The sequence below is a fragment of the Gallus gallus genome, chromosome 12 (genome assembly GCF_016699485.2).
Source record: "Gallus gallus isolate bGalGal1 chromosome 12, bGalGal1.mat.broiler.GRCg7b, whole genome shotgun sequence".
Lineage (NCBI taxonomy): Eukaryota > Metazoa > Chordata > Aves > Galliformes > Phasianidae > Gallus > Gallus gallus.
The window spans coordinates 19,602,938-19,628,481 of NC_052543.1; the positions used below are offsets into that span (position 1 = coordinate 19,602,938).

Genomic DNA, 25,544 nt, shown 5'->3' on the forward strand with positions numbered 1-25,544 from the left:
TGACTGCTGTCTGGCAGGTGGGTGTTTGTAGGTTAATGTTTGTAGGATGCCAGGCAGGTTTGGTGCCACTGCAGAAGGAATGGGAGCAGCAAAGAATGACAGAGAAGGATCAGTGCCCCTTGGCCAGTTTGCTTCTAGAGGTGATTGGCAGCCACGGAGCAACCACTGACGTTCCATGTGAGACGTGTGCTAACAGCCACTGGGAGAAGCTTGTGACTACAGCTCTTCAGCCACCCTTTCTTTTTGCATTCTAACTGCTGAAAGGAACAAGTCTCTAAAAATCTGTACAGCTCTCGAATACCTTGGGAATCCACTTTAAGTAACATTTAGCAGTATATGAATATTCATTTCATTGGCGTTTCTCTTAACAGCCATGCAAACAATGCAGCGATTTCCTGCCCACGTGCAGGTTCCATACAGAGGGCTTCACTGTGGCCTGCAGTGCATTGGTTTTCACTTTGGTCAAGGGACATCCCAGGAGCGCTGGCCGCTCATCACTACTGCGGGGAGGTTTTCTCTTGGCCGAGTGACCAACTCATAAGGAGTGAAAAACGGCAGCTGGTGTGGGGCTCTGCTGTGATGCAGACGATTTGGTAATTGTGATGTTTCTCAGATCAAAGTACAAGTCAAGATGGTCTGAAGCAAAACGCACACACTGACAAAGATCAGCCATCTCAGCTTAAAGGTTTTCCTGAATGTGGATTACTTCTGATAATGCATCACGGACAGCAGATCCTCCCGCCCTGCAGGTTTTCCACAATGGCCTCGAATATTTGCAGGTCTCACTGCTCCTCAAAGTCATCTTTAAACAAGGGCTGCTCCAAGGAGCCCCACCTGCGCCTCCCTCCTCACTCAGACCAGGCTCCACCTCAGGCATCCCGCAGGAGGCGCAAGCTGTGCCGCTGTATGCAGTTCTTTGAGACAGACCACAGTTCTTTGCCCAAAGAGCCTTAACTCATTCAAAACCACACACTGGCTGGGGTTACGCAGCACATCGCTGTTACTGAATGACAAACCACGCCGGCTCACACTAAGTTAATTCTCCAGCTCTGAAGTCAACTTAATACAAGAAGTTTCCCCGTGCAAGGGAGGCGCAGATGTACCTTCACAATTCATCACTGGAAATTCAATGCCCTGAATTTATTTATGTCCTTCTAAATTAACTTACCATTCCAAAAAGTTAATTTTGGTTCCAACGGTAGAGCAGCCTTTGAGCACCTTACACGGCTTCCAAGGCAATTTCCTCGGCTTGCCGCCTGCCAGGCTCACACCCGCAGCGGTGGCACAGCACTGACACCCCTCCGCCGGCGGTGCCCGCCCCGCTCTCAGTTCGCTGCTCCGCTGATCTCTGCGTTTCGAGCCCACGTTCAGCTTGAGCCGGAGACGGCCAAACAGCCGAGCGCAGCGCCTCCCTCCCACGGACGAAGCACCGAATCTCAGGAGAGACCAAAGCGGCCGCACACAGCACAGCCCCGCCCAGCACAGCCCAGTGCCGCACTGCCGCCGCAGCAGCCATCCCACGTAAACACATCCGCGCCGCTTACGGCACAAATCCCCTCATTTTCATTCCAGCTTTCAGCCCCGAATCTCAAGCTAAAAATAAACGGGGGTAACGACGACGCTCCCAGCCCCGCACTCGCGGCTCGCGCGGCAGCCGGGCGACGCCTCGCACCAAGCCAAGGGCACGCGGCGCCGCAGGGCGCGGCACGAGGCGGCAGTCCCAGCGGACGGCGGGGAACAAAGGGCACGGAGCGCTGCGGCCGCCCCGCAGGGCCGGGCTGTGCTCGCGCTCATCAACCGCCGCTGGAACCACGCGAGCCCCGAGCGCTCCCTCCGGGCACGGCAGCAGCGCGCCGCTGCGCACGCGGGGCCGCCGCGCGACACGGAGCGCCGACCCCGGCCGCACCGCCGGACCGCAGGGGGCGCTGCCGCGCGGCTCCGGCCCGGAAGCGGAAGCGGAAGCTCGGCGGGGGGCGGTGCGCGCCGGCGTTTGGGCATGGCGGAGGCGAGGGAGGCCGGGCCGGAGGCGGCCGGGGATGGCGCGGCGGAGGAGCGCGTGGCCGTTATTGGCGCCACCGTGCCCACCGGGTTCGAGGTGACGGCGGCCGCGGAGGTGCAGGAGAAGCTCGGCTCCGCGTCCCGGATCAGCAGGGACCGCGGAAAGATCTACTTCGAGGTGCCGGCCCGCAGCCTGCCCGAGGTGCGTGGACCGACCCCGGCCCCCCTCGGCACCCCGGGAACGGCGCGGCGCGGCCCGGCCGACTGCGGACACCGGCGGTGCGTGTGGCCCCGCAGCGCCCCGTCGGCAGCAGAACGCTCTCGGTTTGCTGCCAGCCGTAGGGCAGCGCCCGTCCTGCCTCGGCTGGCTTTGTGAGGGCGCAGTCCGGGTTCGCTGTGCTTTGGCAAAGGCGGCTGAAGTCAAAGAGACCCAAGCCGGCTTTCCTTATTGCTTTTGCACGCAAACTGGTAACCTCCGCAGCACAGCGCCGGGTCGGATGTAGATGTAAGGCGGCAATGTATTGTAACGGATGGTAACTGAGCGCCGCTGCTCTCCCTCACTGTAGGTCCATCGGCTGAGGTCCGTGGATAATTTGTTTGTTGTCGTTGAGGAGTTCAAAGACTATCAGTTTAAAGAAACCAAGGTGAGTTACTCATTGCTTTCAGTCAGCTATGGGGGTTGGAGCGCTTTGTTATTTCAGTGCTTCGAGTGTTCCATGAGCAAGATTTAAGAAACGTTTGTAGTGCTGTCCCAGCTCTTTGTTGGGTTGTAAATCTGAAGTGTGATGATGTTGTCTGCCTTCATCCCTTCTGTTGTGTTTGCTGCGTGGGGGAAACAGAGTGAGAGCAGCTGTGTGCTTGGAGGTCACCTTTGGACGCAGGACAATACATATCTCTTGACCTCTATATGTCGTGGTAGCCATGATAACGGATTATTTGTTACAGATCCACCCTGTCTTTGCCAGATGTGGCAAAAATTGCCCAAGAAAAGTGCAAGCCATGATTAGATGTGCAGTGAGCTGCACGTATAGGCTAATGTAAGAGATTTAGAAAAGGGGTAGTTTTTAAATTAAGGGAATGACTTTGAAGTACGATTTCTTTTGTCTTTGAAAGGAAGATGCTTTAAAAGACTTGGAAGATTTGGTTAAAAAACTGCCCTGGGCTGATCCTTTGAAAATTTGGGAGCTGAACAACAGCTTAAAAAAGAAAAAGACAAAACGCAAAAAACAGAATCTACAGAGAACTGCAAGCAAGGAAAAGCTGGATGATGGCGGAGAGGAGGAAAAGGATCACAGAGCTGCGGGCGGGCAGGAGGACTGTGCCCCAAACACAGCAGGAGCAGAGCCAGCTGCTGACCAGAGCGCAGAAGAGATGCAAGGAGAGGCCTCGCAAAACGAGGAGGATGATAATGAACAGTCAGAGGCTAAAAACAAACTGCATGCCAGTTCTGGAGCTGAGACAAAGGCCGGAGATGATAATAAAGATGAAGGAGATGCAAAGGTGTTAAAGTTTCGCGTCACATGCAATAGAGCTGGAGACAAGCACAGTTTTACATCAAATGAGGCTGCAAGAGACTTTGGAGGAGCTGTGCAGGAGCACTTCCAGTGGAAGGCTGACATGACTAACTTCGATGTGGAGGTACTGCCTTGTGCCTTGGAAATTATTCTATTTCAAAACTTAGTTCTTCGTTTCGATTCTCAGAGAGCTCCAAAATAACCCTTAAAAGATTATCCTGATGATGGAAGTTGGTGATGCTGAAATCATGGCTTCCTCAGAAGCATTAATTTCATTGGCACGTTATGTATATCCTCACACCCCACTGCCTGCTTGTGCTTTGGTTGTCCGTAATCTCTTTTGTGTCCCATGAGGGTACCTCTCCTCATTTTTGTGTTCCCCTTTGCTCTGCAAACACTCTCACTCAAGATAAGTGATTAACATCACTAAGCCCCAGAGCAGCTGAGTCTGTGCTCAAAAGTTATCTCCTCTCTCAGCTACACCACAAGGTTTTATACTAAGCTTTATCGCCTCCTACGTTATTTGCTCATATGGTTACAGGGGACAAAAAGGGTTATGTTAGTTGTCCACCGTTTTTTCCCTTTTCATAGGGAAAGCAGAAATTTTGAAAGGAGATCCAGCAGATCTGGTCCATTAAAATTTTCATTTTGAGAGGCAGTAAAATGAAATGATTTTCTTGCAATTTTTTTTTAAGGGCTGATCACCTTTCTTGTAGTGATGTCTTCACCTTCCAAATTCACGTTGCATAGGGGACTGGGCGTGGGGTTTCTGTTGCTGCTTTGCAGACGCTGCACTATGACTTGCAGGACTTAACCCTACTTTTCCCCAGCGCATATAAAGCAGAGCTCTTTAAACATCATCACAATGTGCTTTTTGTGCAAGTGAAAAAAGCCACACTGTCCTGACGTGTGTCCTTTGTCCTCATTAAAGACAGTGGATAGTGCTCTTGTATGTGTACTTCTGATTTTTGTATAAATCACAGCTGCCAATTTAAACGTTTACCAGATATACTGTGGGAAACTTGTGTTACTCCTGAAATTTACTTCCAGTTTTTCTTTAGGTTCTCCTGAATATTCACAATAATGAAGTAGTTGTGGGCATTGCGTTAACTGAGGAGAGTCTTCACAGAAGAAATATTACACATTTTGGACCCACAACTCTTCGCTCAACTCTTGCTTATGGCATGCTTAGGTCAGTGCACATGCATAGTTTTATATGATTCTTAGTTAATAAGTCATTCTGCTCCACAAATTAGTTGCCTTATTTTCCCCCCTCCCCCCCCACTGCTTCCTCAGAAGCCATTTTTGTTGATTCTTATTAAAAGGGAAGAAAGACATAGCAACAGTGGATGTTTTCCAGCTTAGAAAAGTAAACGCTTGCTGCAAACCATTAACCAGTTTTCAAAATGCCAGATGACAACATTCTTGAAAGAATTTCACTGGACTGGCATGTATGAATGCTAATTATTAAATGCAATTAATGTTCACATGTTATGTTAGAAGGGCTCGAGTGCTGTGATTAAAACAGTTTAGTTTTCCATCAGTACTAGAAATTCATGTTCTTAAGACTTTTCTCAAAGTACCTTTTTTTTCTGCTCCTCAGACTCTGTGATCCCCAGCCGACGGATATCATCGTTGATCCAATGTGTGGTACGGGTGCAATACCAATAGAGGTGATTCTTCCTTTCTTTTTAATGTAGTAAAACTCAAGACAATATCTGCAACTGAATAACATGTAGGTTTTAATGGCAGTAACTGAATAGCCAACAACAGAAGCATCTTGCCAACTTCTCAACAGCTACAAGTACACTTTTACTAAATGCTTTCTGTTTCCTTCCCAAAGATATAACAGGAAGAAGCAAAATCTAAAAGAACTTGGAGCTTTTAAGTTGCCCAAGACCTGTGACACATCTGTTACAGAGTTCTGAAATCATTGACATTTACTTCACGTTGCTTTGTCATATTCTGTTGGGTTTTTTTTTTGGTGGGTTTTGTTTCAAAAAGCAATGTTCATGTTAATGTTTATCAGTATTTCCCCCCAGGGAGCTATGGAATGGCCTGGTTGCTATCACATTGCGGGTGATAACAACCCACAAGCTGTAAAGAGAGCAGCAAGCAATATCTGCTCTTTGCTAAAGAAAAATGAAAATAAGGAAAGGTAAGAACAGTGCAAGTGATTTTATTTTCCCATAGCACTTCATAGGAATAAGTCTGTCTTGCATAGATTTTCTTGACTTTTTCCCTATTATTTTGTTACTATTATAGAGTTCTTCAATGTAAAAATAGTTTCAGTAAACCATGTCTGAGATGTCTTTGCTTTTGTAGCAGTGCTTCCTTGGGCGCACCCTTAGACATCATTCAGTGGGATATTTGCAATCTCCCTTTGCGGACTGGCTCTGTGGACGTCATTGTGACAGACATGCCTTTTGGAAAAAGGTGGGGAACCACGAATTCAAGTTACTGGGTGTGACTGTCACTGCCCCGTGTGCTCGCGTGCCCAGGTTTAGGGTTCTCTTGTAACATAACTGGGCCTAACTGAGAAGTATTAATGTGCTGTGTTAAGAATGAAGGCTGAAGGTTTATGTGGTCATACATGAGCTGATCTATGTCTGAAAGAAAAACTGCAGTTGCTATTTTTCAGCAGCCACAAAGGAGATCTTGATCTATGTTACAGGATAGGGTCGAAGAAGAAGAACTGGGATCTCTATCCAGCCTGCCTCATGGAGATGGGGCGGATCTGCACACCAGGCACAGGTAGAGCTGTGCTGCTTACTCAGGACAAGAAATGCTTCGCCAAGGTATGTTCTAAGTCCTCATTGCACAGGAAAATCTATTGAGGAAAAAAAAACTAAACTGACTTCACTATGGAAGGTAATCTGTCTCTAAAGAGATAAATAGGAGCATTCTAATGTAGTTTCAGACCTTATTCAGGTGTGATTTGGGATAGTCAGGAACAATGTCTAAAGCAAATATATCCTTACGTTCTTATCCTGAAGAAGCTACCACCACTCTTGGGGCTGTTCTTTGTGTTATTTTTCTGTCGTAGGCCTTGTCAAGACTGGGACACATCTGGCGCAAAAATCACACAGTGTGGGTGAATGTAGGGGGACTTCATGCTGCAGTGTATCTTCTGAAACGCACCTGGGAAAGAGTGGAAGAAAAAAGGTCATTCTGGTAGTAGCCCGTGTGGAAGAAGACAGCAGACACCTCCAGAATTTCCAGATGAGCAGATTGGTAAAGGAGGCAGCTGAGAGTGGATGTCTCAGTTCCTAAGCAAAAGGCAATAAATGTGAGAATTGCGTAATGTAAGCATTGAACCAGGGACCAACCTGAGAACTCTCCGTTGTACTGTGTGCTCTGAACCTGACTTAATCTCTTTTCACCCTGCCATCCTAAATGAAAGTCAGTAGCGGTGTTAGTAATGCTCTCCTCTGCCTGAGTCTTTTCTACTACGTCTATTGTATTTCTCAGTTAAATGCTTGTTTCCTCTGCTTATGGTAGAAAACACGTTGAGGCATGTTTGGAGCCAATTAGAAATCATACCTTAAAATGACAGTATTCCAGTTAGTCATCTTAGAGGGTTCAGAGGTAGTACCTCTTTGCTGTAGGACTTTTCCAAACTGAAAGTTTAAAGTTTATTCTATTGCCCAAATGTAAATTAAGATGTTTGATACTCCATTGAGAAAATGCTGAGCAGTTTGCTGGTGCTGCTGTTTGTTTTCTTAACCATTACCTCGACTCACTGCTGTTAGTGTCTCGTAGTGCTGTTAGTGCATCATTCCTGTTTTCAGGTACTGCTGCTGTTGGTGAGGGCGATGCCTCGTGCTGCCTTAGCAAAGCAGCTGTGATTTCTGTTTGAGAGCAGAGACTTTCAGCAGTTGTATCTAAAAGTTTGTGTCTCAGTGTCTGATGTGAGCACGTGAGGCTGGCAGTGTGTCTGCATTTATTCGGTGACTGGAGCTGCTGTAGGCGTGCTGCCCTACTTAAAACAATACAGTTTGTTCAATTAATGGAAGTTGAAAATCTGTTTTCTCTGAACACACTGCAATTTCTCAGGCTAATTACTCTTTGCTCATCAGGGGCTGAAACACTAATTACCAGCTTGTCCTTTCATTGAAGTGTATCCAAGCTGATGGTAATACGCTTAGAGGTGGATTAAGGAGTATTAAAGGTTTCTCTGTTCTGCAAAGGCATTTAGTCTCAGTGGTTCTCATGCTCTGGGACAGGCGCTGCACAGCAGTGCGGCCGCAGCACTGCGCTGCCGTGTGCTTCGTGTGCGCAGTGCAGCTCGTGTTCCTTTTTCCACCTCGGATGAGGTGCGATGCCGCCATCCCTTCGGGCCCGAAAGGTGGCGTTTTGTTACGGAGGTTCAGCTGAGCCGGACGTGGCGCCGTGCGGGGAAGGGAAGGAGCAGCAGCGCAGCTCGCGCTGCGGAGCGTCCCCGTGTCCCGTCATTACGTCGCGGCGTCACTGCATTACGTCACCACGTCGCGTGACGCGTCAGCGCCCCACAGCGCCACCGTGGCGGAATGCGTGACTCCCTGCCCGTCTCCGGGCGCCTCCGCGCACGCGTGTTGCCGTCGCGGGGCCGCGCAGCCGGGATGGCGCCGCCGGGTCCGGGTCCCGCCGGGCCGTGCCTGCGCTCCGCCAACACGCGCGAACTCTCCGAGGTCGTCTTCAACAACCGCAGCCCGCGCGCCGTGCTCCCCATCTGGGTGGACTTCGAGGGCCGGCCGCGCTACTACCCCGTGCTGCGGCCGCGCACCGGGCGGATCATGCACAGCTACCGCGGTGAGGAGCCGTGGGGCGGGCGGGGCGCGGTCAGGGAGCGGGGGGCCGCGCGGTGACGGCCGTGGAGCGCCGCGGGGCTGAGCGCCGCTCCCCGCAGGGCACCTGTGGCTGTTCCGCGACGCGGGCACGCACGACGGGCTGCTCGTCAACCGGCAGGAGCTGTTCGTGGCCGCGCCGGACGTCAACAAGGCCGACATCACGCTGCCAGGTGCGGGGCGCTGCGGGGCGGCGCGGCGTGGGGGTTCGCGTTCACCGCCGGAGAAAACGCGCAGCTCGCGCCGGTGGATGCGTCCGGAAATAACGTTCTGTAGCTGAGAGTCCGCTCTGTCCACCGGCGTCACTGTGATCTTTCTATCCGCTGTAGTTCCCGTGGAGATAGATAGGATGCGTTACTTGCAGAGCGACCCGCGCAGGCTCCGAGTAACGCCGCCGGGTTATCTGTGCCCTCCTGCCCCGGGCTGCATCCCCTCGCAGCACGGCGCCCAGCTGCCCGCGCTCTGTCTGTTTCCCCGCAGTGTTCACGCTGAAGGAGCGGTGCCTGCAGGTGGTGCGCAGCCTGGTCCGGCCGGGGGACTACCGGAAGCTGGACATCGTGCGCTCGCTGTACGAGGAGCTGGAGGACCACCCCGACGTCAAGAAGGACCTGCAGCGGCTCTCCATGGAGAGGAGCAAAACGTTACAGGAGGAAATCCTCCACTAACAGGGCTGTGCGTCCCGAGCCGTGTAGATAGCAAAGCACCGAGCTTAGGAGGGGCAGCCGCCGTGCAGCGTGCCGGGAGCTAACGTCTGCATCGACGTTCTGGAACGAACTCAGTCATGCTGTAGAACATTTGCTATGCTGGTAGGTCAGATTCCAAAGAGCAAACAGTGTGCAGGAACGTACTGCTTTGTGAGGGCTCTGCTCCCGGTCTCATGCACTGGTGAGCAGTGACCCCAGTGGCCTGGCACAGACGGGGCTCAGAGAAGCTTGCTTCCGACTGTTTCAGAACATTCCATAGTAACACAAGATTTATCCGTCTGGAGGAAATACATGCAGCTCAGCTTCCTCTGAGTTAGAAAGAAAACTACATCAAGGGTTCACTTAATCCAGACTATAAAATCAGTGGCAGAGCAGCACCAGGTTTGCTTGAATGATTTGGTTTTGGCAGAAATTCGCTCTCACATGCTAAATTTACTTTTGAATCACAAAGCGTGGAGCGTGTTCATGTGAGAGCTTCCACGGTTGCCTTCTGAGGGCTCGGCCCAAAACTTCTGTGCTGGCGGAAAGATGTCCGTAAGCATTTCTGTGTTAGCCTCTGTCTGTGCGTTCATAAACCCTCATTGTAGCAACTCTGAAGCTGACAAATTCTTACACAGAACATGCCTTGAATGCCTTAATTTGTCTTTCATTCCTGAATTCCTGCTTAGTTTATCTCTAGATGATGGAACCTTGTCAGCCATATGGACTGCATCTTGGTTTTAGGACCCCTTTCTGCTTTGCACCTCTGTGCCCACACCCTCAGCTCCCATAGTGGTATACCAAGGGAGCGTTCCCAGAAGGTGGGTGCTCTGAGCCTCATCTTTCCCTTGTCCCAGGGATTGGCCTTGGGGAGCACAGTCCGCCCAGGCCGCTGGTGCCCCCTGAGGCACAGAAGCTGCCCCAGCTGCAGGCGTGGCTCCCCCAAGCAGAGCTGTGCTTTTCAGCAGGCCAGCTGCACAGAGAGAAATCATAGAATCACAGAATCATACAATGGCCTGGGCTGAAAAGGACCACAATGCCCATCCAGTTCCAACCCCCTGCTATGTGCAGGGTCACCAACCAGCAGACCAGGCTGCCCAGAGCCACATCCAGCCTGGCCTTGAATGCCTCCAGGGATGGGGCCTCCTTGGGCGACCTGTTCCAATGCATCAACACCCTCCAAGTGAAAAACTTCCTCCTGATATACCTGAACATCCCCTGTCTTATTTAAGATCATTCCCCCTTGTCCTGTCACTATCCACCCTCGTGAACAGCTGTTCCCCTTCCTGTTTATATGCTTCCTAAAATCAAGAAAGGTTCTAGGCCTATATGTTCTCTTCCCCCATACATCAAATACACAGGTGTGTGTCTGTATGTCTCTGTGCATAACTCAAAGCAGCGTTGTTTTTAGCAGATAGGTGAATTGTTCCCCAAGTTGCAGGCAGGCGCAGTGCTGCTCAGCATGCAGAGCAGCAGGTTGCTAACAGATAGCAGCAGGCTGTTCTGTGGTGTAAGGTTCTTAAGTATGCAATGTGTGCCCTTCTCGTGGACTTTTTTTTTCTTAAATGTTTGTGTATGAACTGATCTTTGTTTCTCATAAAAATGTAAATCCATGTTAACTCTTTGACTCTAATGCTGTCAGATAACTTTGCAGTGGTTGCAAGTGCACATACGCTCATGTTCCTGAGATGCTGCTCACGTGGATGCTGTGGGATTGAGCTCACAGTCGGATTCACAGCACTGCTCCTGTGAGAGCCACAGGGAGCTGTAACTGGGGCAGTCAAGAGCAGAACCCCATGTCCCGCTTAGTGCTGCTGTGGGACGATGAGAGCAGAGCTGCTGCTGCAGGAGATGGGATGCGGGCACAGGCAGCACAGCTCCTGTCTGGTGCTGTTACTTGAAAGTGGGGGGCTGCATAGAATTATTTGTGCCTCAGTTTGAAAAGGTGATTTTCAGTTCCCACGTGAAACCTCTCACTCCATACTGCGCTCAGAGCCAAAGTGAAGTCACAAACGCAGATAGGTGCACTTCTAAACGGCAGTGCACCCGTCACGGACATTTATTCACCCATGTTGTGGTGAACGGCTCTGGAGGTCTCAGTTCTGCGCTGTCACCGGTGCGGGGAGCAGCCCGGCTGCCTCGGGGTAGGGCTGGCTGTGCGGGTAGGTGCGGCTGGCGGTACAGCTCTCGCTACATGCTAAACAGCAACACACAGCGCGTTCCTTACGCTGCGGTACTTTAAATAACAGTACACGGGGGGGTTCTTTAGTTGACGCTTCGGCCGCGTGCCATCAATACAGCAGTTTCAGCGCTTCCTCCCCACGGGGTGGGAAGCGGACACGTTCGTGGCACTGCAAGGTTCGCGATTTCCGAGGCACGACGCACGGAGCCGTCCCGCTGCGCGGATCTCGTAACGCAGTCGCTCCCGGAGCGGAGATCCGCCGCCCCGCCCCGCGCGCAGCCCCGCAGGAAGCCGCGCCCCCGCGGCAGGAGGAAGCGCGGGGTGCCCCTCCCGCCCGGCCCGCCCGCAGCCGGCGCTCCGTGGGGCCACGCGCGGCAGCTGATGGCCGCGGGCGGGCCGGGGCGCCGCGAGGAGATGGCGCCGCCGTCCCCCTACGTGCACAGCATGCCGGCCTGGGTGCTGGAGGACTTCTGCCAGAAGATGGACTGCCTCAGCGACAGCGACTGGATGCGCTTCGGTGAGCGCGGCTCCCCCCGCCGCTCTCGGGCCCCGCGCCGCCCTCCCTCCCCCCCCCCCCCCCCCCCCCCCCCCCCCCCCCCCCCCCCCCTCCGCGTCTCCCGGTCCCCTCCGCGTCCGGCCCGGCGGCGATAACGCGACCCCCCCCCGCTGCGGCCGATCCCCACCGCCACCCGCGAGGCCCCCCCGTCCAGCGGCTGCCGTCCGCCGCCACAACGGGAACGTAACCGGAGCCGAGCGGGTGCAGCGTTCAGGTGAGGGCGTTAAGGTGAGGGTGACAACGCGCTGAGCAGTCTGAGGGGTTTCTTTTTGGGTCTCCACGTAACAAACTTTTTTTTTTTTTTTTTTTTTTTTTTGACATTTGAAAGAACACAAATAATTTCCTACTCCAGGAACTGGATTTTCTTCATGTCCACACAGCTAATGTGTGGTGGTTCCTGCTTTTAAAACTGTGTGCGTGGAAAGAACCGGTGTGTGTACCATCTCGCAGTGCTTTCCCTGCCTGCCCTTGCTCTCTCCCCATTGCTAACAAAGCCATCCCGTCTCCCGCAGCCTCCTACGTGATCACTGACCAGACCGAGCTGCGGAAGATCAAATGCATGGAGAAGACAGGGATCAGCATCACCCGCGAGCTGATGTGGTGGTGGGGTGTGAGGCTGGCGACCGTGCGGCAGCTGCTGGACCTGCTGCAGGCGCTGCAGCTCTACCGGGCGGCTCAGGTCATCCTGGACTGTGAGTAGCACCCTGTGAGCAGCCGGGCTCTGTGCCCAGACTGCCCGTGTTCATTGCGCAGGCTGAAGGAACTTTTTGCTGGGAACCTCGTGCTCAAATTGTGAAGTGTGCTGATTCTTATTTTCCGCTCGTGGTGGGAAGGGGAGAGCTGACACAGACGAGGCATTGCTGGTCTGGTTTGTCATCCCAACTTGTAGTGTCTCAGGTGCTTCAGGAGCTGCCAGTGAGGCTGTGCTGTGCATGAGGGGTGGCCCTGTAACACATCCTTGTTCACCATGGAGCTGAGTTGTGAATTTTTCATACATCCTTGTTCCCCACCGAAATTTTGCCATTATCCATTAAATGCCAGCACACTTGGGGCAGAATCCTATCAGCAGTTTTGCCTATGCAGTCTGCTTTCCTGCACTGTGAGGACGTTCCCCAAAGGAGTGCTTGGCCCGGCTTGCTGTTCTTCTCACCTGTGTCCCATTTGCTATATTTCAGTTACTTTTCTGAATTGGTTGATGACACTTTGAAAACGCTGTATCTAATTAAGGCAAACCATTGCCCTGTAGAAGTCGCAGTACTTTTAAATATAACTTTAATTTTTTCTCTGTTGAAACCAATGTTTAAATGGCAGTCATCCATTTTCATAAGCCAGAGGGTACCTTAGCTCAGCTCTGTTGCGGGTCTGTGAAACCCTGGACAAGACGTTCATCCTTCCTGTATTGGGCTGCCCTGGTAAGCTGACAGTGGCCCCTACTCCCCTCTTTAACTTTCCTGGGAAGGAGGTGTTTGTGTGACTTTTGCCTGTTCTCCATAGACAGTTACTAGAAAGAAAAGTTACAGATTTATGTGGCCCAAAGTGATTGGAGAAGTGCAGTGCAGGTGCACATGGGAACTGGGCAAAGCTGACAAGAGTGTACGCTGACAGGAGATGGGAGGTGTGCGGGGCACTGCCTGCACACAGCTGGGGAGGAGGCGGCCGCTGCAGGCTGAGTTCTGCTGTGAGCTGCCCGTGGGCAGGGCTGGCAGCACACACACAGCTGGCACTCAGTGAGAGGCGTTGCTCATGGAAATTCCCACCATGTGTCACAGTTTGCTTGCTGCTGCAGTTCTTTATATAGCACAGCTGGGTTTTTTGTGGGTTCCTGGTGTTAGTGTGATTTAGAAACTTCATTTTAGGATGACGAAAAAAAAAAAAAAACCTTTAAGGAGGGTATTCTGAATTTCTGTTGATTAAAAAGGGATATTAAGCGCAAGTGTGCTTCAAGCAAATTCCATCTCTGTAAATGAAATGCCATTGCCACCAACTCTACCAGGAGTGCTGCTCTGCAGAGCTGGCGGGGTGTGACAGCCCTTCGTTCAGCAGAACCCTTCGGCTGAGGCTGAACTCAGTCACTGCACTCAGGAGATGGTAACAATTCTTTGTCCTCACTCCTCAACTGAGTGAATGGAGCTACAGGAAAGTGCATTTTCATCTGCCTTAATGAGTATGGTAGTAAAGCAGTTGTGAACTGTGGCTCTGAGGGTCCAGCCTGAGCGGATGGGATTGAAAACAACTTATATTACTTCCACTGAAGAAACTGGATCTAGAGATCTCCAACACAATACGCCTGGCTCCTCGATAATGCTATTTTTACAGATGCTTTGGAGTAGCCAGTGGCCTCCACGCTGTGGTAACTATTTTGTTCCGTGCCCATTGTGTATCTCACAGTCCACAGAGAGTTTCTGGGTGCTGCTGTGTACATGCTGCAGCCGGCCGCACCTGCAGCTATCGCTGTTCCTGCCCGGCCGGAGCGCTCTCGGGCCCGCCTTTGTTTGCAGCCGGCTCACTTCAGTGCGTTCCTTGATTTGGTGTGTTCATTGATTCTCTGTAATCCCACCGTGTATGTTGTGGCTTAATCAGAAAAAATCTGCACTCACCTTCTGAGAAACAAAAAACACACCTTTGTTTCTGGTTTCCTTTGTGACAGGGAAGGATCTGTGAAATCAGAGCATTCCGTGCAGGGTGGTGCAAGGAGCTCGAAGTGGGTTTGGTTTTCAGTTCTGCTGGGCAGTTCAAAAAGCCACTGCTCTAACTCCCGACAGTTACTGTGTCACCATACTGTGTTACTGTTCAGTCCGACTTACAAGACTCAGACAGGACACCCAGGTGAATGTTTTGCTGGCAGATTACTTGCAGGAGAACTGTTTCTCTTGTTTCTGCCTTGGACGGTTTCTTGCACTACTCTAGTCCCATTTCTGGATATCTGTAAGAACGAACTTTTTCCTGTGTTAGTTCTTTAGTTTCCGTGGTGACCTGTTTGACTGGTGTGCAGGAAGTTGCAAAATTCATGAAAAACCCTGAAAAATAGGTTGAAAGAGGGAAGTGATCCAAATTGTAGAGGCTTGTAGGTTAAAGCACTGGCAGGGGAATGTCCCTGCAGAACGCAGGGGCTGCCTGTAGGAACGGAAGGCCTGCAGACTGCTTGAAACTCAGTGATTTCCAAAACCTGCGGTGTTTGTGATCTCACAGCATTTAACAAAGAAACAGTGCTTTAACAAAGAAACAGAGCTGATTTTTCTTCAGCATCAGTTCAACAACATTGTTTTGTTCAAACCTGCGTTCATACATGTCACTGAAGAATAATTACACAAACTCCAGAAGGAAGTCAAATGAAAAAGCTTGCCCTACACAGACGTGCTGATCTACAGCCCGAGCTGCAGTGCACTGGAATTGCCATACTTTGCCTTCTAAGCTTCACTTCTACTGAAAGTGGTTTATGAGGAGCACAAACTAAATGAAAACTCTGGCTTCCTTTTGGCTTCAGATATCACCAAGTCTTTGTTTGTGCACAAAGAAGAATACAAAGCTATTGTCTGATTTCAAATGCAGACAGTGCTGTGGCTTTTACTTAAGATGACAAGCTGATAAAACAGCACAACAACAACAAAAAAGCTTGAATTGGTACTTGTGCTTATTTTCTTTTATATCAAAAGATGAATTCATATTTTTATGTAAATGTGAACTATGTTGCTGATAAAAGATACCAGATAGAAACAAGAGTATGGAATTATAACCAGAAAAATGTGGTTAATAGGCACTAGAAAGTTCTTGTGTCATCCCTGGTGCACACTCAGCATTTCCAGGCTGCTCCTCATCCTCGTTTACCTCTCTTACAGATCAGAATTCAGCTGCTTTGTTGGGAAGTTTTGACAACTCTGTGCAGCGGAGCATCTTCATATCTTTTTATTTTCAGTTTGTTCCTGTCCCAGCTGTAGCCTACTCTGATTTTAATATTTCCTTTAAGATGTATGTGCTGTTCAAGTCTGAATTTAAATACCAGTGCTACCAAAACAATTTAACAATAACTGTAAAGCATTTATAGTGTTTGTTTTAATGTATAGTCCATTTTCCCAATGGGAGATTACTTTCTGATAACTGATGAGAGTCAGACTTCCTTCTGAATGGTACTCCTCACCTTTCCTTTGATCTCCTTTGCAGGGATATCACCCTCTAGCATTAGCACCTCTGAAAAAGAAGAGCTGGTAGAGCCACCTAAACAAGAGAACGTATCTTTAACTCCCACAGAAAACAAACACAAAGAGAAAGAAAATGAGATAAGTCTGCTGCCATCATCAGACCTTTCACAACCAGGAATATCACCAGCATGTAGTAAGTAAAATAATATAATCTGATTTTCTGTAACAATGAAATGACCATATAGACAAGAATGCTTTATACTTTCACTTTAGTATAAATGAATGCATTCCTGTTCAAAATGGTCCCAATTGAATATTTGCTTTCACCTAGCACTACTGTCTCCTGAGCTGTCAATTCCTAGCTTGATCATGCAGCCACCTGTTCTTCCTTTCTGTACCTCTCCTGGCTTTGAGAGGTGCTGTGGGATCTCAGGAGTACTTCTCCCAGGTCTGTGTGAGCACCAGCACCATGCTTACACTGGATCTGTGCATACACTTCATGCCCCCAGTCCCTCTCTCCATACAACATAAGTCTGGGCCACAGAAGAGCTGTGCATGCACCAGCAAGCAGCTCTGTTGGGAGAGGGAGCAGAACCATGTTGTGCTGAGGAGAGCATTTGAGCAGCAGTGCTGGCAAAGGCTCTGGATGCTCCATGTCCCTGATCCAGGGCTGGAGAGATCTTCACAGTCATCTCACAAAGAGGAACCAGGACAATAGCTCCATGTCTTTATATGGCATTTCATGTTTTTACAGCCTGTCATAGGTTATACATGGTTAGGCATTTCAGCAAAGCATCCTGGATGCTTATAATGAGTCAGTGGAAGCAATGTCACAAAAAAGAGGTGTATTATCAGTGCTGCTAATTCAATTTCAGATGCTGTTTCTGAAGGAACCTTGTATTCACTTCCTTCTCCACCACCTCCCCCAAGAGACCTTTTGAAATCCTTACAGTCAAATCCTTCTGTCTCATCAAGTGTGAAGGTAAATCCCTTTAGTTCTCATTGATTATAACATTAAGAATTTACTTTCTGACATCCTGTGTTTTTCAATTAAAGTTTATTCCTCAACTTTATGTTTAGACTGAATATAGTACTAATTACTTAAATTTTGCTTCACTTCTCTTTTTCTTTTCTTTTTTTGCCAATGAGGGACTAGTGAGGGATACATTTAACAGTGCTACATAGCTTAGCATGGCTAACATGCCCACGAATAGCAATTAACTTGAAGGAATTTCCAGTATAGATTTTGCAGCAGACTCCAAAATTTCTAATGGGATCATAGGGCAGTACAGACAGACTAGTTGGAATGTCACACTTTTAGTTTAAATTTAAAATGTGGTTCTTGCTGAAAACTGGGCCAGTGTCAAGTTGAGGTCATGTTGCCCGGAGCCTTATCTAGTTGAAAACTGAAAATCTGCCATCCCTCTGAGCCCCATCCCAAGGCTCAGCCATCCTGCTGTGAGCTGTTTTTCTCATGCTCCTGGTGATTTCAACATAGTCTTCTGTTATTCCTCACTATAGCTCTCTTATCTACAAGACCATCTAGATGGAACCATCCTGTACTTTTTCAGAGTGTGTTTCCCAGATCCATGTGTGCACTCTGGTCTCATTCTAGTCCTGTATTGACCTCTTTTTTCCTTTTATTTTATTTGAATTTTTTTTCCTAAAGAAGATTGTGCTTTAAGACTTTTAACTCGTCCAAGGTGATGTGGTTCAAGAGTAACAGCAGTACGAGAAGATTGCTACAGAGAACACAGCAGTTTCAGAATTTTCTGAGGGGGAGTTAAGGTTTTGTTTTCTCAGGTCTGGAGTAAATTAAGGTTGTGAAAGCTGTATGATTATGTGTAGGCTATAGTGGAATTATAATAACAAGTGGCATTAGGACTTGTCTGACTGGAAGCAACTATTTTGCAACCACCTCAGAAGGAGCTGTGCAATTCTTAGGAGAAAATAAATACATTATAGCATGATAAACACTCCTTTCTGATCCAGTACCATGATATATGCCTCAGGCATAGAGATTAATGGGTTTTGTGGCTTAAACTGATGTCACTTCAAGTACGTATGAGGACTTCTAAAGAAAACTAACTCGGTTGTTTGGGAAGGATGGAAATGCAGATTAGCTGTTTTCAGGTGTTCCTACTGTGAAGAATATTTCTGTCAGCAAGACAAATCAACACAGGTGTTACAAAGGGAAAGCATACCGAGTGATTGCGCAGTACCTTTCACAATTTCTTTCAACAATCACAACACTCATTTAGCTCATGGAAAAGAAATATGATGCCTGAAAGAGATGGAGAAAGCATGCAAATGTTTATGAGATTAACTTGTTTCTTCTTCCAACCTGTAGCCCTGCAGCTCTTCTACTCCTCAGCAGGAGACGATGACTGATCTCCCCAGTGGAAGTCTTCTGTGGACTCAGAAAGAAGTTACTAATGCCACAGATGGGTTCAGTGGCAAGAATAGAATTTGTGAAGGCACTTTTGCAGATGTCTACAAAGGTCAGAGGCACAACATGGTGTATGTCATCAAAAGACTGAAAGAGGCAAGTGCTCCACTTCTTTTTCTTTGCAGGAGGTATTTTATTAGAATCTCTTAAACAGTTGCCATTTAATATTCTGTGGGCAGAGAACAAGAACTGCTATAAAAAAAGAGAAGTAAAAGAGAAATAGCACTAGTAAACCTAGATGCAGCAGACACTATGTGAGATTTTACTCACGTGGTGAGTTCATTTCACTGTATCTGTAGGGGTAGCCTGGAGGTACCTGCCTGCATGGACAATAGGATCAGAGATGTTTTCACACCAGTTTCTGTTCTAATTTGCAGTTGTTGTCTATGACACAAAATGGTCATCAGTGAAAACAGCCTGTTTGCTAAAGTTGTCATCTAGAGAGTAAAAGGCCCGTACGAATGCAGCACCTTAATAATTACTGTTGAGATTCTATTGCATGTTTTCTTTTTTTTTTTCTTTCAGACCGAATGCACAAGCCCAAATTCCACCCAAAGATTTTTTCATACAGAAGTACAGATTTGCTTTCGGTGAGCGGTCAACTTTTGAAGGCAGTCTGTGTATCCTGCATGCACTGTGCTCCTGGGCTGTTCAGTCACACTGATGTGTGTATCCCCCAGGCACTGGCCCATGCTGGGGACTGGGGTTATGCCCTGGGGAAGCAGCATATCTGCCTGCCAGAGATGTGCTGTTTCCTGCAAAGCAAGCGCAGCCCCTTGCCACTTTTGGAGATGGTGAAGGTGTGGTGCCTCCTGAAGCTTTGTATCCCTTCTGGCTGCTCAAAACTGCCTTGTCTCTCCTCTGCTGCTAGTGTAGCCTTCTGTGAACCCAGTCAGGGCCATTCTGTGTTTGTGGCTACAGAACAAAATGTAATTCCCAATTGTCTTGAATGTAGGGATTTATTCCAGCTTAAGAATCATTTTCCTGTGTCGCTCTCATTTCATTTGTAAATCATTGTTGATCTGTGCCTGCAGGTGTTGTCATGTCAACATTTTGCAGCTGCTAGGTTTCACAGTAGAATCTGAGTTGCACTGCCTGATATATCCATACCTGCCTAATGGATCACTACAGAACAAACTTCAGCATCAAGTAAGCAGATAACCTGAGTCCATTATTTATCTGTGATTACAAGTCACGTTATTGTATGAAAAGCAACGAGATCTCCCATAATTCTAAGAAACAGACCAGAAGAGCCCAGATAAGTTGTCTGTAGGAATTACGCTCTTTTTCAGTTTTACGACAGCAAAGCAGATCAGGTCAATAAAAAGCTTCTGCTTTGCAGCCTTCAGATTTTTCAAGTAATAACTAGTCTGCAAAACAAACCTGTGTCCTAATATTTCACTGGAACTGGGAATGTGGTTCTCATCATTTTCATTCACCTTCTACAACATTTTAGAAGGGCTTAAGAGAGAACAGTTTGAGATGTTCACACCTATTGAAAGAGCACTTGCAGAGATGATATGACAGAAGGAGCAGAAAAGCAATCCATCAAAACCAGTGCAGTGCCTCTGCAATGGCGTATAATTGATGCTTTGAATAAGCATGATCTTTGCTGTATCCTTATCTCACTGTTGTCACAAGGCAGGCAAAACATGCAGCACAGTGTGCAAGAAGTAGTTCATTCCTGGGCCTAGAAATCACAAACTCTGCCTTGGACAAAACTTTTGATTTAGGTTAGCTGGCATTTTGCTTGTGATTGCAGTGGAACCAAAACAGTCTTTAGAATGAAAATGTACTGCTGCTATATAGTTTTCTTTGTTAAAAGAAGATAAAATGAGCTTTTTTTTCCCCATTACTTCCTTGCAGGATGATTCTGCTCCACTGCCGTGGGAGATACGACTTAGTATTTCTGTGGGACTCATCCGAGCTGTGGAGTATTTACACAATTTTGGAATTCTTCATGGGAATATCAAGAGGTGAGGGGTTTGGCATTACCTGTGCACTCATTAATTCCAGCATTTCTTCAACAGAAGCACCTGAAAGCTTTTTTTAATGTCAATATTCATTTGCAGTGTCGTTCTGCTATCTCCTGTTCTGTAGGATCTTCACCTGATCACATTTAATTTGTCTCTCTTTTATAAAAGAGGGAAGTATATTCTTCTGAAGTAATATTTGGAGTATTTTTAAATCCACTCTCCCTTTCTCCCAGTCTTTACCCTTTCACTGTTACACAGCAGGCCAAATGCTGGAATTTTTTCCCCTCAGACCTTGCTTTAACTTGAAAAGTGCAAAATTTCACATCAAGTTAAAGTAATTACTTGACCAGTGTTGTTTGTCTTCCACAGCTCAAATGTCTTGCTGGATGAAAACTTTACACCAAAGCTTGGGCATTCAGGTCTGCGACTGTACTCTGCTGATAAAAAGTCCGAATGTACTATGATGAAAACCAAAGTCATGCAAGCTTCTCTTACTTACCTGCCAGAAGATTTTGTCAGACATGGGCAGTTAACAGAAAAAGTTGACGTATTTGGCTGTGGTGTGGTAGGTTGCCTTTTTCTTTCTTCTGTTGTAGTTTTTGATGTTTATAGACAGGAAAACGGATATATGAGCACATTCCCCACACAGTTGTTTGTTCCTGCAATTTAACTCCCAATTGCTAACTATGTAACGAGCTGAGATTCTGTTTCCAATTGTTTTTATGTTCCAAATCTACTTCTGTTTGTGGCAGAGTGATGCGAATCTTATGAACAACAAAATGGCAAAATGTTGCAAAAAATGTATTACTGTTGGTAGTTGGAGAAAGTAGCAGAAAGTTCTCTGTTAGGTTCTCACAACTATTATGGATTGGTCACATCCACCACTACAGACAGCATCTGTCAGTTTGGAAGTTCAGCTGAAATGAGAGTTCAAAATGTCACTTGTCTCAAAAGTTTCCATTTTAACAGGAATTTACTCTGTTTGATGTCATTTCTTATATAAAATTATATTGACTGTCTTCCTTTTGAACCTCATTTGGTTTTTTATTATCTGTTGTACCTAACTATAAAATCTGGACTTGACTCTGGAGGTAGATCTAAACTGTCATAAATACTGCCCAAATTTGGCATCGTTAAGCTGTGTGAAGTGAAAATAAAATCTAAAATGCCCCGGCAGTTCAACATTCCTCTAGGTGCAGACATTTAAAAACAGAGTTTATTGTGAACAAATTGTTTTATCTGTCAAATAAACTTTCTAGGTCTTAGCAGAGATACTGACGGGGATTAAGGCACTGGATGAAGGAAGGAGCCCTATTTATCTGGTAAGGAAAAGCAGAAGTAATGAACACTGACACAAGTGAATGAGGTTGCTGTCATGAAGTGAATTTACACTTTTTAGAAATGCAGTTTGTTACTTGCAGTTTGCTTTATACATCCTAAAGAAGAGATTTTTTTAGAAGTTATATTATGGTTCCATTAACATCAATGGTTTATCATCTTTAGGCATGAGTATATATTCCCATATCACGTAGCAGACTCATGAGCTCTGGCCTTGCTTATGTTAGGAGACACTGCAGCATAACCGGTTTTAAGCATATCCTTATTTTCAGACTTTGTGCTGAAATGCTGCTGCAGGTTTTTTATGTGCCAGGAAGATGTGTTATGAGTCAGACTGAGTGGGGAATCTGGGTAGGCTCTAACTGCAGTTGCTCGTTACCACGTTTATCAGGCATTTAGTATTACATTGGTGTCTGGAATTTGTATCCTGGCCAATTTGTCCAAGCTGTCATTAGAACCACACAAACTGCTTTCACAAGCAGCCAGAACTGTCCAGGCTCACTGAATACCATTAATACCATCTTCATAAAAACAGACTCCACCTATAATCCTTCTATACAATGCACTCCTTCTGGTTTGCCACATTGTTGAAGCCTTTAAGAGGATGATGGTGGTTTTTGTATGTATAATTTCCAAACAGTTCAGCAACGTCCAAACAGCTTCAGGAAACAAACGATCCCAGGTTTCTGATTTCTTTTAATAAATATTTGAAAAAGTTCTGTGCAAAAATGCTGCTATGTACAGCGTTGATGATTTTTCATTCCTTTAGGTGGATATAAGCATAGAGCAGCTGGGTTTGCTTTAGGCAATTTGACATCAGACACGTGCAAAGAAAATCTCTGGCTATTTCTCTACTGTGAAAGCAACATTTCTGTGACTTGTACAAAGGGAGATCACTTACAGTTTTTAGGTCTGTAAACCAGCCGTTAAGGAGCAGTAATAACAAGCACAGGGGAAGACTTCTGTTCTCAGTGATTTAGATGGAATTAAACATCGGTATTAATTTTGTCTTCACTAATGTACCTTTCTCCTTTCAAAAGAAAGATATGATTGCTGATGAAATCCAAACAGCAAAAGAAACCTCACACTCCAAAGACAAGAATTTGGAAAAGCTAGCTGCCAAGGAAATATGCTGTAAATACCTGGACAAGAAAGCAGGACATTTGCTGGAAGAGGTTGCCATTGATTTTGCCTCAGCCACCTGCCTTTGTCTGAAAAAGAAGAATTCTAACATAACAGAGGTAATATTTTAACAATCTGACTGAGAATTTAGCCTTCATGACAGCAAGGTCGAAAGCTACATTTGCATCCCAACTTTTTTGGACTGTTGACAATGTGTGTAAGAAGGGGCATAAGGATTATTCTGCATTCACAGATTTTGTTGTTAAAAACAGGTACTGGAAATTATGGAAACAGCTGAAAATAAATTGAGAGAGCATTACATCTGTGGAGGAGGCAGCACTTCTGGGTTTTCCATGAATACTCCGGAAGAAACTGACGATGAGACAACCAACCTCAGTGTGGACGCTCCTTCTGCAGGGCAGAATAAAGACGATAGCACACAGCCAGTACTCCTGGCAAGTGGCGGTCAGTGCACACCTTCAGTAGGAGTTGTGCCACCTGACACGTACTGTGAACAGATGTCTCGGGTGCCTTGTGAATCAGATGAATCAACGAGTTTCATCTGGAACCCTGAAGAAAAATCTACAGATGAGCTATTCAGCAACAACTATAACAATTCAGAAAATATTACGAGCTCTGACTGCAGGATGAAGGAGAGAACAAAAGCAAATGGACTCCGGGAAAGAAACGTAGTATGCATCAGAAGTGATGACAACTTGGAAATGGCTGCTACTGCACACAGCACATTTCAACCAAAAAATGCAGACCTTGACTCCGCCAGTTCATCCCAAGGTAAATGTAGATAAACCTGAAGTGTGGGTGCAGAACGTTCTGGCATGTGATGGTCCAGGTGCTTTGCCAAAAGTGTCCGTGCTTCTCTTCTAACCCAAGTCTTTACAACAGTTTGGGTTCTTACTCCTTGCTTACGAATTTACCAATAAATCTACAGAATATTCTCTGTTTCTTTTCTAAACCAGATCTTTAATTTAAAATTGCTGTCTGTGCCTTACATACAGATGCATTTTTTTTTTTCCTCAGTATTTGGAATTTTTTGTTTTTCAGCGTTAGCCAGAGAGGCATCCTGGAAAATAAAAATAAATGACCAAAAAAAGAAGCTAATGGAAAATATTTTGCTGTATGAAGAAGACAAATTAAGCAGTTCTGAACTTTTTGATTCTTAAACTGGATGGATTTATTAGCTGTGACCAACTTATAAGAAGAAATAAGGACTGATGCTTCATTAGAAAGTATACCTCTCCTGTGAGGCTGAGTAGCATATTTGGATCAGAAACATTGTCCTTCTCTGAAGAAAACAAAAGTGACGGCACTGAGAAGAAACAGGAAATATCCTTCCTAAGACAGGCTGAGGCACAGTGCAGCTCTGCCAACAGAAATGCCTTCTTTCTTCTAATCTGCATTATAAAGAGATTTAAGGCCCTTTTCTTGTGTATTTCAAAAAGTATCTGCAGATAATGTGTCTGATTAAAATACCACAGTCCTAGAAGTTACAGAGCAAGCACCGATCCACAATTGGCCAGCAATACCCTTTATTGTCATTGCATTGTATATGAGGAGACAAATCTTTGAAGAGATTGGAGAAGGTTTCAGTTTTCAAATGATCTATTTCATATACACTCAGTCTGTATACCCAAAAACGCTCTGTTAGCAGAGAAGGGAATTTCTATGCAAGTTCTCAGATGTGTTCTATATGACCAATTTCAATTTGAATCACACTGAAAATAGTTGTGATTAAATAACTGAAGACAAGTTGATCTACTCTGTGTGCTGCTGTACCAGCTATATGCATTATATAATTGAAGTCTAAGCAAGTTGCACTATCAGGAGCTATATGACAGCATTTAGCACTTCAGAGGGTATCTCTGAAAGTTGTTTTTCTTCCTAAGTGTCCTTTAAGCGTTAAGGCTTCTCATTGTGTTTCACTTAGTGACTACTACCCATCTTGGATTTTAATGTAAAATGTCTTCAGTTTTATCATCAGTCAGTTGAAATTTGATTAGTTGCATTTATTTTGGCAATGGGTAAAACAGTCAGGGATGAGCCAGAAGGTGGGCCTGCTTACACAGCCGTGCTCCTCACAGAGCCAGCTGTTTCATTCTTTACTTTGTTCTGTTGTTAAAGGTATTCTGAGGCATGGAACCCTACCAGGTGTTTATTAATGTAACGTAACATAGCTCATATTCTGCATAGTCTCACAATAATGGTACTCTTATGTTGCCTATTCAATATAGTATGTTTTAATCTCAACCTGACAAATTTACACTTCATTAATAAACTTGAGAATAAAAGACGAAAAAAGCCCTGTCCTTATATCCATCTGTCTCGGATTTATAGCACAGAAAATCGTCTTACTCCAGCCTCCTAAATGCTGTGTATGCGCTTACAGGGAAGCAGCCAGCACCTCTTTGCACACAACCATTAGCGACCGTAACAGCAGTGTAGACGGGCATCCTCGCTCATTGTTAAGTAGCTGCTTTTTTCTCTGCGGTATCCCCAGAGAGATTCTGAAGTGACTCGCAGTGATTTCTGGGATGGGTGCCATTCCTTACACGCCTGTCGCTGTTCGTTGAACGGCACCGCAAGAAGCAGAGCGCCCGAGCACCGCGCGGCACCGATCCGCAGACCTCCAGGAGACAACGAGCGCTTCCGGACCGGCCCGGGGCGCTGCGCGGTGCTGCCGCCGGCTGGCAACGCTCCAAGGCGTGATGCGGGACGCCCGGTACCGGCGGCCCCCGAGGGGCGCGGC

The 25,544-nt window shown here is 47.0% G+C and overlaps 3 protein-coding genes across 5 annotated transcripts; all 3 read left to right on the plus strand.

Annotated features, from left to right (window-relative positions):
- The first annotated feature begins 1,982 nt into the window (after window positions 1-1,982).
- On the plus strand, window positions 1,983-7,705 carry THUMPD3 (THUMP domain containing 3). 2 transcript variants are annotated; one of them, XM_414446.8, is made up of 9 exons: window positions 1,983-2,200; window positions 2,565-2,642; window positions 3,112-3,636; window positions 4,574-4,704; window positions 5,116-5,185; window positions 5,555-5,670; window positions 5,838-5,948; window positions 6,187-6,310; window positions 6,559-7,705. In XM_414446.8, the coding sequence occupies exons 1-9, from the start codon at window positions 1,997-1,999 to the stop codon at window positions 6,688-6,690; spliced, it is 1,491 nt and encodes a 496-aa protein (XP_414446.2). In that variant the 5' UTR covers window positions 1,983-1,996; the 3' UTR covers window positions 6,691-7,705. The 2 variants fall into 2 exon arrangements, with proteins under 2 accessions (XP_414446.2, XP_004944776.1); XM_004944719.5 differs by having other exon boundaries at window positions 5,841-5,948.
- Window positions 7,706-8,017: 312 nt separating this feature from the next.
- On the plus strand, window positions 8,018-10,640 carry VHL (von Hippel-Lindau tumor suppressor). Its single transcript, XM_414447.7, has 3 exons — window positions 8,018-8,303; window positions 8,401-8,511; window positions 8,819-10,640. The coding sequence occupies exons 1-3, from the start codon at window positions 8,042-8,044 to the stop codon at window positions 9,001-9,003; spliced, it is 558 nt and encodes a 185-aa protein (XP_414447.3). The 5' UTR covers window positions 8,018-8,041; the 3' UTR covers window positions 9,004-10,640.
- A 904-nt stretch (window positions 10,641-11,544) lies between these two features.
- On the plus strand, window positions 11,545-25,113 carry IRAK2 (interleukin 1 receptor associated kinase 2). Of its 2 annotated transcripts, NM_001396627.1 has the most exons (13): window positions 11,545-11,720; window positions 12,272-12,451; window positions 15,918-16,088; window positions 16,771-16,877; window positions 18,246-18,440; window positions 18,870-18,934; window positions 19,379-19,493; window positions 20,211-20,320; window positions 20,690-20,885; window positions 21,580-21,642; window positions 22,699-22,899; window positions 23,053-23,572; window positions 23,843-25,113. In NM_001396627.1, exons 1-13 carry the CDS (start codon window positions 11,585-11,587, stop codon window positions 23,959-23,961), a joined length of 2,178 nt encoding a protein of 725 aa, NP_001383556.1. In that variant the 5' UTR covers window positions 11,545-11,584; the 3' UTR covers window positions 23,962-25,113. The 2 variants fall into 2 exon arrangements, with proteins under 2 accessions (NP_001383556.1, NP_001383557.1); NM_001396628.1 differs by having other exon boundaries at window positions 23,053-25,113.
- Window positions 25,114-25,544: the final 431 nt, after the last annotated feature.

Excerpts from the sequence above, each read along its gene's own strand:
- THUMPD3 (XM_414446.8), top strand. The coding sequence starts at position 1,997 with ATGGCGGAGGCGAGGGAGGCCGGGCCGGAGGCGGCCGGGGATGGCGCG. Across the intron at positions 2,201-2,564 it reads CGGCCCGCAGCCTGCCCGAG|GTCCATCGGCTGAGGTCCGT; the intron begins GTGCGTGGACCG and ends CCCTCACTGTAG. Across the intron at positions 5,671-5,837 it reads AAAAATGAAAATAAGGAAAG|CAGTGCTTCCTTGGGCGCAC; the intron begins GTAAGAACAGTG and ends TTGCTTTTGTAG.
- VHL (XM_414447.7), top strand. The coding sequence starts at position 8,042 with ATGCGTGACTCCCTGCCCGTCTCCGGGCGCCTCCGCGCACGCGTGTTG. Across the intron at positions 8,304-8,400 it reads GATCATGCACAGCTACCGCG|GGCACCTGTGGCTGTTCCGC; the intron begins GTGAGGAGCCGT and ends CGCTCCCCGCAG. Across the intron at positions 8,512-8,818 it reads GGCCGACATCACGCTGCCAG|TGTTCACGCTGAAGGAGCGG; the intron begins GTGCGGGGCGCT and ends GTTTCCCCGCAG.
- IRAK2 (NM_001396627.1), top strand. The coding sequence starts at position 11,585 with ATGGCCGCGGGCGGGCCGGGGCGCCGCGAGGAGATGGCGCCGCCGTCC. Across the intron at positions 20,321-20,689 it reads CTTCATGGGAATATCAAGAG|CTCAAATGTCTTGCTGGATG; the intron begins GTGAGGGGTTTG and ends TGTCTTCCACAG. Across the intron at positions 20,886-21,579 it reads ACGTATTTGGCTGTGGTGTG|GTCTTAGCAGAGATACTGAC; the intron begins GTAGGTTGCCTT and ends TAAACTTTCTAG.